Source organism: Ranitomeya variabilis, chromosome 2 (assembly GCF_051348905.1).
Source record: "Ranitomeya variabilis isolate aRanVar5 chromosome 2, aRanVar5.hap1, whole genome shotgun sequence".
In the NCBI taxonomy this organism is placed as follows: Eukaryota; Metazoa; Chordata; class Amphibia; order Anura; family Dendrobatidae; genus Ranitomeya; species Ranitomeya variabilis.
Window position 1 is genome coordinate 472,877,830 of NC_135233.1, and position 13,266 is coordinate 472,891,095.

Below are 13,266 nucleotides of genomic sequence, written 5' to 3' on the forward strand. Positions count from 1 at the left end.
GGGCATGGTCGCTTCCGCTGGGGACCACTTGCCCTGTGCCCTGTGGTGTAGGTGCACCGCACCCCAACCCGTCAGGCTCGCGTCGGTGGTCAGGACCTTCCATTGACCTGAGAGAAAGGATTTCCCCTTTGCTAGCGAGGTTGGCTTGAGCCACCAGTGCAGGGACCTCCTGGTTGACGACGTTAGCTGGAACTCCCTGTCGAGAGAAAAGGGATTCCTGTCCCAGGACTTGAGAATGGCTAGTTGGAGAGGTCTGAGGTGAAACTGGGCAAATTGAACAGCTTCTATTGCCGCTGCTATCTTGCCGAGGACTCTCATGGCAAACCGGAGAGATCGAGAGGGTTTGCGAAGGAGGGTGCGAACTGCTAGTCGGAGAACAAGTGCCTTGTCCTTGGGAAGGAGCACTAGACCCCTGGAGGTGTTGAATAAGGCTACGTTCACATTTGCGGCCAGCGCCGCAGCGTCGGGCGCCGCCGCATGCGTCATGCGCCCCTATATTTAACATGGGGGCGCATGGACATGCGGCGCACTTGCGTTTTGCGTCGCTGCGGCGCCCGCGTCGGGGCGCAGAGGACGCAGCAAGTTGCATTTTTGCTGCGTCCAAATTCAATGAAAAAAACGACGCATGCGGCGCAAAACGCAGCGTTGTGCATGCGTTTTGCTGCGTTTTTGTTTGCGTTGTGCGCTGCGGCGCCGACGCTGCGGCGCACAACGCAAATGTGAACGTAGCCTTACATTCCCAGGAAGGTCAGGGACTGACTCGGGGTTGGTGATGACTTTTGTAGGTTGATTAACCAGCCCATGCGACTGAGAGTATCGGTTGTGATTGAGACGCTGAGCTCGCAGTCCTTGAAGGTGGGAGCCTTGATGAGTAGATCGTCCAGGTATGGAACGACTACTATGCCTCTGGAGTGCAGGACGTCCATGGTGGCTGCCATGACCTTGGTGAACACTCTGGGAGCCGTGGCGAGTCCAAAGGGGAGAGCCACGAATTGGTCCTGGCCTATTGCGAACTTGAGAAACCTCTGATGGGCAGGTGCAATGGGTATATGCAGGTATGCGTCTTGTATGTCTATGGAGGCGAGATATTCTCCCTTCTCCATGGACGCAATGATGGACCGAAGGGACTCCATGCGGAAATGACGGACCCGTACATATTTGTTGAGCTGTTTTAGGTCTAGTATGGGCCGTACGCTGCCTCCTTTCTTGGGAACTACGAACAGATTGGAGTAGAACCCTCGGAAGCGGTCGGTCGTGGGTACCGGTACTATGACTCCTGATTGACAAAGCGAGGAGACCGCTTGGTGGTAGGCTCGAGCCTTGGCTGGCGGTTTTGGGGGGACAGAGAGGAAGAACCGGTCCGGTGGGTTGGAGGTGAAGTCTATTTTGTATCCGGAAGACACTAGTTCCGTGACCCACCTGTCTTCTGTAATAGGCAGCCAGACTTGATGAAAGAGCAAAAGTCGGCCGCCTACTGGTGTGGTGTCTTCCGGAGTCCGTGAGTCATGAGGAGGAGAAGGTCTGAGATTTTCCTCCTCTGGTCTTAGACTGGCCTGCTTTTGACTGCCAGGTCTTGTCCGACCTTTGCGTCGATCGTGAGTTGTCCCTGCGTGGGGAACGGTTACGATTTTGTACTGGACGTGAGACGGACCAGCCGGAGGAATTCCGAAAGGATCGGAATCGAGTTTGGTTACGCTTCTTGTAAGTGCGTTTAGGTTTCAGTTGGGGAAGAGAAGTACTCTTACCCCCTGTGGCGTTGGATATCATAGTGTCCAACTGTTCACCGAAAAGTCTCCCACTGAGGTAGGGGAGGTGCGTGAGGGACTTCTTTGAGGCTGCGTCCGCTTTCCATTCCCGCAGCCAGAGGATACGCCGAATCGTGATGGCGTTTGATGCTATCCCCGCGACTCCCCTTGCTGAATCCAGAGCTGCATGGAGCATGTAATCTGCTACAACAGCAATTTAAACCGCTTGGTCCGACAGTTCAGGAGCGGATGCTTGGAAGGCTTGTAAATTGTTTGCCCAGGCCAGGATGGCCTTGGCAGCCCAAACTGAGGCGAACGCGGGAGCCAGGGATGCCCCTGCTGCCTCGAAAATTGAACGAGCCATGCGTTCTACCTGCCGGTCTGCTGCGTCCCTTAGGGTTGAGCTATCTGGCAGTGAAAGGAGGGTCTGTCTTTAGGTGTGCCTCCTTTGCGACACTAAGCAAAAACTGGAGAAGGCTGATGCCGTCCAGGGGTGTATACTGCACAGGAGGAGCCACAGTTAATCTTTTTCAGATTATGCATAGTGTCGCCTCCTAGTGGACAGCAGCATAACACCCATGGTCCTGTGTCCCCCAATGAGGCGACAGAGTAAACTAAGCTACGTTGTTATTGCCATTTTTTCCCTATCTACTTAAATCTAAACCATGCTACATGGACGTTTGCATGAGCCCTTAAGGTACCTTCACACTGACCGATTTTGCAGCGATAACGATAGCGATCCGTGACGTTGCAGCGTCCTGGCTAGCGATATCGTTGTGTTTGACACGCAGCAGCGATCTGGATCCTGCTGTGATATCGCTGGTCGTTGCTGAAAGTTCAGAACTTTATTTGGTCGTCAGATCGGCGTGTATCGTCGTGTTTGACAGCCAAAGCAACGATGCCAGCAATGTTTTACAATGGTAACCAGGGTAAATATCGGGTTACTAAGCGCAGGGCCGCGTTTAGTAACCCGATGTTTACCCTGGTTACCATTGTAAATGTAAAAAAACAAACAGTACATACTCACCTTCTGATGTCTGTCACACGTCCCCCGCCGTCTCCTTCCCGCACTGAGCGCCGGCAGTACAGAGCACAGCGGTGACGTCACTGCTGTGCTCTGCTTTCACTTTACGGCCGGCGCTCACAGTCAGTGCGGGAAGGAGACGGCGGGGGACGTGTGACAGACAGCAGAAGGTGAGTATGTACTGTTTGTTTTTTTACATTTACACTGGTAACCAGGGTAAACATCGGGTTACTAAGCGCGGCCCTGCGCTTAGTAACCCGATGTTTACCCTGGTTACCAGGGGACTTCGGCATCGTTGGTCCCTGGAGAGCCGTCTGTGTGACAGCTCTCCAGCGACCACACAGCGACGCTGCAGCGATCGGCATCGTTGTCTGTATCGCTGCAGCGTCGCTTAGTGTGAAGGTACCTTAAGTCATAGATGACTAGTTAAAGGGGTTGTCCACTACTAGGACAACCCCTTCTCAATCTGAATGTTTGCCCTTGTGAAAAAAAACAAAGCAAAAAAAACCTTAATACTCACATCTAGTGCTGGCCACTCATTTCCTCTTGATTACTATTATCTCCAAAGGCAGGGACTATGACGCCAGTGCTGATTTGGCGCAAGGCTCGAGTGTCCTAACAACCGCAAGTCAAATCAGGGAACTCGAGTGGCGCCAGCACACAAGGAGAGTATGGGTGTGGCAAACATTCAGATCGAGAAGGGGTTGTCCTAATATCAGCTGTGAGCTGATATTAATAAGCTGGGAAGCTCCATGTTTATTGGCCCCTTCCCAGACTATTACTAAGACCAACTCACAGCTGTCCGCTTTCCCTTAGCTGGTTATTAAAAATAAGGAGGACCCCATGCCATTGTTTTTCATTTATCTATTAGCCAAATACAAGTACAGAAAACTACACACGCATAGAACTGATAATTAATCTCGCTGACACCTATCTATATATCCATTTTATCTATTCTATTCTGATGGTTCGGGCTGTGAATTTACTGTACTCGGGTTTCCTATAAGACATGTGCATAAAAATCGGACGGCACATGAATAGTCTGTGTGCTGTGTGATTTTTTACTCGCACCCATTGACTTGCATTGGTGAGTCTCGTCACATATGCGCAACCACTCGCAGCATGCTGCAATTTCTTTTTGGCCTGACCAAGCTGAGAAGAAAAACTTGCAGATGAATACTGACTCATTGAATAACATTAGTCAGCGTGCAATACGATTCTTTATTGGATTGCACTCGTCTGATTTATACGCAAATGAGAACGAGCCCTCAAACTCGTCTCCCACCCAAAATAACTACCCTCACTCCTAAACAGCTCCCTTTACACAGAGCAGCCTTCCTATGGCAACATTACTGTGTACAATTTACGGAATAAAATAACACAAGTCTTCATAGTGGATTCCGTCATACTTGACAGAAAAATAACACTTTTTCCCAGTCTAAGTGAAGGACACTTTTGCAGATCCAGACCCATAATAAGCCTATGGAGCGACTCTGATGCCGTGGCTTCTGTTGTCACAGAAAAAGGCTCAAGACAAAAGTCTGCAGTTACTATGTTTTCGTGACAGCGTACGATGTGCACAATGTCACAATTTCCCATTATTCCTCATGAGAGTGGTCTAATTTACAATACCAGTACAGCATGGGCATCACAAGTTGTCACTAATGATGAGTGAACGTGCTGAGATAAGGTGTTATCTGAGCATGCTCGGGTGCTAACAGAGTGTCTTCGGTGTTCTCAAAAAATATGTTTGAGTCCCCGGGGCTGCATGTCTCGCGGCTGTTAGACAGCAGCACCACATGCGTGGATTTCCTGTTTGTTAAGCCATCTATGCATGTGTTGCTGCTGTCTAACAGCTGCGGGGACTCGAACATATTATTTGAGCACGCTGAAGACACTCTGTTAGCATCCGAGCATGCTAGGATAACACCTTATCCAAGCACGTTAGCTCATTAATACTGAATAATCATTCGGCCGATCTCTAATGTATGTGGGTTCTCATTTTTTTCATTTTGTAAAGTCATTAGAATGATTGCACAAGATAGCTGTCACATGCCGATTATACACATACATCGTGCTCCAGAGGAAGACACACTGCCTCGCAACAGATAATCATTTATCCCTGATGGTGGCGATGTTCCACTTCTATCCATCTGAAGAAACAGGAAGGAAAAATAATGAAATACAAAACTAATGGATACAAACTTTACTCTATTCCAATGATACAATTTAACATACAACAATAACTGCACTAACTAAACTGCAAGCATTCATCTTTTCCATCAATCTTGTGCCAGTCATGTAAAATACTGTAAAGTGTCGGCGATACACCAAGCACGTATTATTGTGGTTTTCACTCCGGCACGCTAGTGCGCTGCTTGTTATAGATTATCAGAGCTCTTTCGTCCGAGAACCTTTGCACCTGTGTGTGCAGGACATGTTCAGGGCCATTTTCAGTCTCATGGTGGAAACCATTAGAGTACGCTGCCATTTCCAATACCTTTTGTTCAGCATATCACTGTAGGTTTTACTATTCATTAGGCCTTGTTCACATGTTGCATTTCTTACAGTATTTTTTCCACGTGAATAAAAACGTAGCATTTTACATTACCAGAAAGGCGAATGAGATTTCTAAAATCTGGTGCACACGGTGATTATTTTTTTCCATGCAGATTTGAATACGTTTTAAACAAGCAGTATGTCAATTCTTTTACAGTTTTTCACCCATTCAAATAAATGGGGAAAAAATAAAAAAAAGTGTCAAAAACAAGTGTATTTTAAGCAGAGTTTTCCCTACCAAGAGACATTTTTAGTGCAGAAATTTCGTAAAACAGTATGATCTTGCAACATGCATTCATAAAGGATTACATTTGCCCTGTCAAGGAAACAGACACTTTAAAGAGTAGCTAAACTTTTATTATTTTTTTTTTTTCTATAATTTTGTACATCACAGAAAGTTACGAAACTCTGAATAGCACTTTATTAGAGGATTTGTCTTCACTCCTGTAGTTGGTTCCAAACCCAGCATTTCCCCAGTCTTTTTCCATGCTGTCAGCTGCACTGATATCAGAAGGTACACAATTGGAGTACAGATGATGGTAGTGATGGGTCAGCCCCTGTCTAAACCTCTGAGTGTTTTGCTTCTCAGAACAATCTTCTGCAAAAGTCTTGCACAGTCTTATAGGCCTATATAAGCCTGTCAAATTTAGATCAGGTGACCCGTGGACAAACCGTGACCCGTGGACAAACCGTGACACATGGATGTGTGAATGCAGCTTTAGTGAGCACAGGTGTTGAGCTGACCCTGTCACTGCCATCATCTGTACTCCAAATGGGTACATTCTGAAACAAAAGAATACAACAGCACAATGTAAGTGCAGCGCCCCAGAGTCCTGGTCGTTGCAGTGCTGTGGCTTCGCCGCTAAGGGGAGCCATGGTACGTTCGATGGCACCGAAGGAGTTCCTCCAATCAGGTATCACAGACACCAATATGTTTCACAGCAGGGCCTCCGGGGGGAGCTAAGGGTGCTATTCATTAGGCCACTCCCCACCATAGTGGGTAAACTGGGGGTCAGGCAGGAAGTTAGAGAGAACGCTGACGGGATTGAACGGAGCAACACCCTGTGGCAGGGGGTGTTGTGAAGGGAGAGACTGTAGGGTCTCTGCCAGGGGTGGGATCCTGGCAGAGGCTTGGCATTGAAAGAACGTAACGGGTCCGCGCAGGCTCCTGGAAGCGGCGGGACTCAGGAAAGGACTAGAAACGAGACAGATTGTGCTGAGTGAGAAACGAGATCAAGCAGAAGGAGAATACCAGCAGGGGTTGTGCTGAAAGAGGCAGCACCTTGCTGAGGCGCAATACCGGTGGCCGGAACGCCGAGGGAGTGGATTAGAATACAGCTTCAAGCCATACTCCAAACAGCGGCAGGGCAGTCGGTCTCAGGCTGGCTGTCTACCACATATCGCCTATGAAGTCTTGGGGGGCAATTGCGGGAGAGGGGCGACTCTAGGGTCCCGGAAGAACTCCAGGCCTACCTGACAAACGGGTGCCATTCCAACCTGAATACAGGGAAGGGGTGGATTACAGAGGAACATCAAATCGAGTTGTGAGGGAACTTAAGAAACAGACACAACCGTTGTGGGGTCACTTTCCGTGAGCACAGCAGGGAAGGACTACAACACATAGCGCTAGAAGGAAGGCACAGATTTCCACCTGAGAGGAGGGCTCTGGAGGTGCCATTGGACCGGCCGGACTTGCGCAGCCTGGTGAACCGTATTCTGGACTGAGGACTCAGAGATCTCCAGTAAAGAGGTAAAGAGACTGCAACCTGGTGTCCTCGTTATTTACCGCGACTTACACTCCACAACCGCACCGCTACATCGCTACCATTACTACCACCTATTTCACCGGACGTCCCCCACTGACGGACAGGGCCACGGACCGGGTCTAGCCACCGTGACAACTCCGAGACTGAGAACTAGAGGCCCGGCTCCGGGTACCCCTCGGCCCTGCGGCGGTGTGGGGGCGCGCCGCATAAGCCCTAAGCCAGTGATGGCGAACCTATGACACGCGTGTCAGTGCTGACACGCGTAGTCATTTTCAGTGACACGCCGGCCGCCGGCCGCGGCCCCATAGAAATTGCTTCTTTCCCAGGGTCTGAAGGAGAGGAAACTCTCCTTCAGGCCCTGGGAACCATATTAATGTGTAAAATCAAGAATTAAAATAAAAAATATAGCTATACTCACCTCTCCGACGCAGCCTGGACCTCACCGAGGGAACCGGCAGCGTTGTTTGCTTAAAAATCGCGCTTTTCCTTCCTTACGTGAAGTCCCGGCTTGTGATTGGTCGCTTGCCGCCCATGTGACCGCGACGCGACCAATCACAAGCCAGAACGTGATTTTAAAATCCTGAAGGACCTAAAATTACGTCACGCTTGCTGTGATTGGTCGCGTCGCGGCCACATGGGCGGCAAGCGACCAATCACAAGCCGGGACTTCACGTAAGGAAGGAAAAGCGCGATTTTTAAGCAAACAACGCTGCCGGTTCCCTCGGTGAGGTCCAGGCTGCGTCGGAGAGGTGAGTATAGCTATATTTTTTATTTTAATTCTTTATTTTACACATTAATGTTGTTTCGATACCGATACCCGATACCACAAAAGTATCGGATCTCGGTATCGGAATTCCGATACAGCAAATATCGGCCGATACCCGACACTTGCGGTATCGGAATGCTAAAGAATGGCATCCGATCCGATTTTTTATCGGATCGGATGCCATGCAGGAGGTCTGTGGGTCCAAACAACAGAGCTCCGGTGCAGAGCGTCTAGGCCTGGGACTTCCGGTAGGCCAGGCGCAGCTCCCGGAAGTCCCAGGCCTCTGCGTCGGATCTGTGTTGTTTGGGCTGCTCCCTGCTGCGCCGACCAGAAGTCCCAGGCTGCACTTCTGAGGCCTGAGGAGATAGCTGTCCGGAGGCCCTGTGATTGCTGTCTGCAGGCAGCAACCATCATCCAGTGAACTGTGGGGTGTAATTGGCCAATTAACTAAGATAAGTGAGGGGGAGGCTGGAAGAGGCCTGTGCTATGGGTGCCGTTTCCCGCCATTAGGAACGCCATCTTGCAGTACAGACTCAATTTCACCACCATTACTGTTTGTGGTGCATCCTTATTAACCCCTATTTCTGCTAATTGCAGGGCTAACTATAAATATTCTCTCATGGAGAAGCCACAAAATAAGAAACCAAAGTTGAGTAAAGGGAGTGGTAGTAGCAGTAGCCGACCCTTTCAAGAGTCATGGACTGAGATGTACGGCATTATAGAAAAAAATGGCAGATCATTTTGCGTTCTATGTAGTGAAACGGTAGTAAGCAGAACGTGGAATGTAAATAGACATTTTGAAACTAATCATTCCCAGCTCTTGAAAAAAAGAGAGGATGAAAGGAAGGAATACATTTCCAGGCAGCTACACCTTCATAAGAGCCAATCTAATTCCATCCTTAAATTTGTAAAAAGCTCTACAAATTTAACATCTGCAAGTCTGAGCATTGCTCACTCCATAGCTCAGCATGGAAAAGCACTCAGTGAGGGAGAATTTATTAAAGATACTCTCTTAAGAAGTGCACCAGTTCTGTTTCATGATATGCAGAATAAAGATGCAATTATTAAGAGAATATCTGAGTTACCACTGAGTAGAAATATCATAAAAGACCGAATAATGAGACTGAACACAAACGTACAACATCAATTAAAGAGAGACATAAGTAATTGTAAATATTTTTCGATCTCTCTTGATGAAACTACTGATGTCACATCACATGCTCAGTTGGCCATTATTGGTCGATATTCTGATGGTCTCAGAATGAGAGAAGAGTTGATACAGTTAGTATCAGTGCCAACAAGTACATCAGGAAGTGAAATATGTAAGGTTGTTATGCAAACATTCTGTGACCTAAGCATTGATATTTCTAAAGTTGTGTCAGTGACGACAGATGGGGCACCAAACATGGTGGGGAAAAAAGTCGGATTTGTTAAATTGTTTACGGAAGGTATTGGACATCCAATTGTGCCTTTTCATTGCATTATCCATTAGGAGGCTTTATGTGCCAAGGCAGGATTCACTGACTTAAACGACTTAATGTCAGTTGTTACAAAAATAGTTAATTTAATAGCTGCTCGCCCCCTTCGCAAGCGAGAATTTTCTGCACTTTTACTGGAGGTTGATTCCACCTACAGTGGACTGCTGATGTACAATAATGTAAGATGGCTGAGCCGAGGCAAAGTTCTTGAGCGCTTTGTGGAGTGTTTTGAAGAAATTAAGGTATTTCTTGAGGATAAGGATCTGGGAAACTTTCCTCAGCTCTATGATTCTACGTGGGTCAACAACCTGATGTTTTTTACAGATCTCTCTGTTCATATTAATGAACTGAACTTAAAGCTACAAGGTTTTGACAAAAGTATTGACGTTATGTTTGGATACATAAAAGCTTTTGAAAGTAAACTTAAAATTTTCAAGCGAGATGTAGAAACTAAAACTTATAAGTATTTTCCTCGAGTAACAAAGTATTTTGAGAAGGCCAGTGCAGCTGTACAAAATGAAATGGAACCCTTGCATATACAGTACCAGCATGTTTTAGACTCGTTACTTGACCAGTTCAGTGATAGATTTCATCAATTTAGAAGCCTAGAACAGACCATGAAAATAATTAAGTATCCTGATGTAGTAGTCTACAGTAGTTTGGAATTAAATGGTTTCCAGTGGATACAAATTGATGATTTGGAGATGCAACTTGCAGAATTTCAGGACAGCATCTGGGCTCAGGTGTTTGTTGACTTGAGGTCAAAGCTTGAGAATCTAGAAAGGTGCCGCTTGGAGAATCAAGAGGAGTGCCACTATGAACAGGAAATTAGGAGTGCCTGGAATAGGTTACCAGACACTTTTAGCACCCTGAAAAATATAGCAATGGCTTTACTCACTATTTTTCCCTCTACCTACTTTTGTGAAACCTTATTCTCAGCATTAAATAATATCAAAACCAACAAAAGAAACAGATTGACAGATGAACTTACTAGCGCTTGCTTGGGCTTGAAGTGTACAAAATACCAACCTTCAATTGAACATTTAGCTAGTGAAATTCAGCAACAAAAAAGTCACTAAATTTAGTGATGGCGAACCTGTGGCAGTCCAGCTGTTGCAAAACTACAATTCCCATCATGCCTGGCCATTCCAAGCAAAAGCTTTGGCTGTGAAGACATGATGGGAATTGTAGTTTTGCAACAGCTGGAATGCCACAGGTTCGCCATCGCAAGAATTCCCCCTCCCTTATCTTAGTTCACGGCACCCCACACAAGTTAAATAATAGCAAGAGCAAGACCAACAAAAGAAAACAACTGACAGATGAACAAAGAAGTCACTAAGCAGGTAAGTTAAATAATTATAATTATACATATTTGTTATTTAAACTATACATGTCGCAAAATTATGTTTTTTTATCAAGGTGACACACCACCCAAGTTATGCTCGGTTTTTTGGCGAATTTTGACACACCAAGCTCAAAAGGTTGCCCATCACTGCCCTAAGCTGTATGCAAGCACTGGGTATATGACATTTGCTACATGGAATATACAGGAGCTTCTCTCTTCATTAGAATATCATCAAAAAGTTAATTGATTTCAGTTCTTCAATACAAGTGAAACTCATTATATAGAGTCATTACACAGTGATGTGTTTATTTCTGTTTATGTTGATGATTATGGCTTACAGCCAATGAAAACCCAAGAATCATACAGGAGCTGACCCATCACTGCCATCATCTGTGCTACAAAGGAGTACGCTCTATTATCAATACAGCTGAGAGCAGCAGGCACATAGACTGCGGAAAAGCAGGGGTATAGGGGAAAAGCAGGGGTATATATCATTTATCACAATATACTCATTTGGAGCACAGATGATGGCAGTGACAGGATCAGCCCAGCACCTGCGGCTCACTAATGCTGCAGTCACACATCCATGTGTCACGGTCTGGTCACCTGATCTGAATTTGGCAGCCTTATACAGGCTCAGCGGAGGACACAGGCGCTGACCCATCACTGCCATCATCTGTACTCCAAAGGAGTATGTTCTATTATCAATGCAGCTGAGAACCGCAGGCAAATAGACTGGGGAAAAGCAGAGTTTTAGAACCACTTACAAGCATATTATATATATTATTTTTACAGGAATGAAGACAAATCATCTAATAAAGTAATTTGCAAAGTTCCATAAATTTCCATTCTGGACAAAATTATTGAAATATAAGTGTAGTTACCCATTAATATATATGTAAAAACAATGCTATTTTGTTTTTACAAACGGATTTGTCAGGTCAGAGCCTGTAAAAATTATAACAATGTAAATGAAACAGCAAGATGCACGGATTCTATAGGAAAACAACTGCAGAAATCCCCAGAAGTCACCCAGTCACGGCGGCGCTCACCTTATAGAAGTGTCCGTATCACTAGTCTGATTTACTTAGTGCTCCCCAGTCCCCACTCTGCTATAACCAGGAAGCTGACACCACAAAGCCAACAGCCAATGGCAGAGCGCCGTCTGCGTTCCACGCCTCACTCTGGTTCCAAGCCTCAGCCAATAGTCAGTAGGTCACCGCCCCTTTCCGGTTGGAAGCGCTGCAAGGACTGGGTGAAAACCGCCGCCCGTTCAGGAGTCCTGCTCCCAGTCTTACAGCTGAGTGACGTCACCTCGCAGGCCACAACAGTGCAGTGCGCATGCGTCCTGCCTGCTTCCCGCCTAATCCGTCAGGAATGTGTGGAAAGTATCCAGCTCCCGCAGTCACAGGAAAATACCATGTGCCAAGCAACGAGGTCACCCATAGGGTACAGCTATTAATTAAAGGGCATGTAGATGCTAATGTTTTGTTGCTATGGCATTGGAAATAGAAGTGTTATGCCATATTTTATGTTTATGTTGTGGTCAGCTTGTAACAAAGAATATACAAAAATGCTTGTGAGGTCATGTGACTCTGAAGTATCAAAGCTCAATGATGTAGCAGAGTTCGCTATGTTAACTCCCTGTGCCGTAACTTTGTCCAGCAACCTAGCACATTGGAGTGTGTCATATGAGGTTATGAAAGCAGCAGAGCCCAGCGATGTAGCAGAGTTGATTACATCAATTAACTCCCTGTGCTGGAACTTTGTCCAGCAGCGTAGCAGAGTCGAGTATGTCATATGACGTTGAAGCGGCAGACCGCAGTGATGTAGCAGAGTTGACTGCATCAATAAATTCCATGTGCTAAAGCGCTGCAGAATATGTTGGTGTTATATAAAGATTATTATTACCGTATTATGTGCTGCAACTGTGCCCAGCAACAGAGTAGAGTATGTCATATGACATTGTTGAAGCAACAGAGCCCAGCAATGTAGCACAGTCGATTACGTCAATTAACTTCTTTTGATGTAACTTTGTCCAGCAATGTAGCAGAGTAGAGTATGTCATATGACGTTGAAGCAACAGAGCCCAGCAATGTAGCAGAGTAATGTGTGTCATATGACAATGTTGAAATAGCAGAGACCAGCGATGTAGCAGAGTTGATTAAGTCAATTAACTTACTGTGATGTAACTTTGTCCAGCAGCGAAGCAGAGTAGAGTATGTCATATGATGTTGAAGCAGTTAAATATAAATTCACCGCACTCTCACAGGGAATATAATGCAGATTCTTTTAAATTTATTCAATAAGTTTCTGGGAGCATAACAGAATATTTGTTAAAATATTCTGTTATGCTCCCAGAAACTTATTAAATAAATTTAAAAGAATCTGCATTATATTCCCTGTGAGAGTGCGGTGAATTTATATTTAACTATTTATGTGACCTTCTGGTCCGTTACACATGCACCCCAAATTTTTGACAGAGTGCACGCTATATATTTATTACATATGATGTTGAAGCACCAGAGCCCAGCAATGTAGCAGAGTTGATTACGTCAATGAACTCCTGGTGTTGTAACTTTG

General features: G+C 46.1%; 2 protein-coding genes across 3 annotated transcripts in view; one reads left to right on the forward strand and one right to left on the reverse strand.

Moving 5' to 3' along the window:
• Positions 1 to 11,972, reverse strand: part of FRMD8 (FERM domain containing 8) — a 47,758-nt gene extending 35,786 nt beyond the window's left edge. Inside the window, exons 1-2 of the mRNA XM_077287757.1 lie at positions 11,736 to 11,972; positions 4,841 to 4,922 (exon numbers count right to left, since the gene is read on the reverse strand). Coding sequence (XP_077143872.1) covers positions 4,841 to 4,922 — 82 coding nt within the window. The 5' untranslated portion in view covers positions 11,736 to 11,972. The remainder of the gene's footprint in view (positions 1 to 4,840; positions 4,923 to 11,735) is intronic.
• A 17-nt stretch (positions 11,973 to 11,989) lies between these two features.
• SLC25A45 (solute carrier family 25 member 45) overlaps positions 11,990 to 13,266 on the forward strand; it is an 80,310-nt gene continuing 79,033 nt past the window's right edge. The window contains exon 1 of one of the 2 annotated variants that reach the window (XM_077287759.1): positions 11,990 to 12,132. The gene's annotated coding sequence lies outside the window, so the exon portion shown is untranslated. The remainder of the gene's footprint in view (positions 12,133 to 13,266) is intronic. The other variant, XM_077287760.1, reaches the window with a different exon arrangement.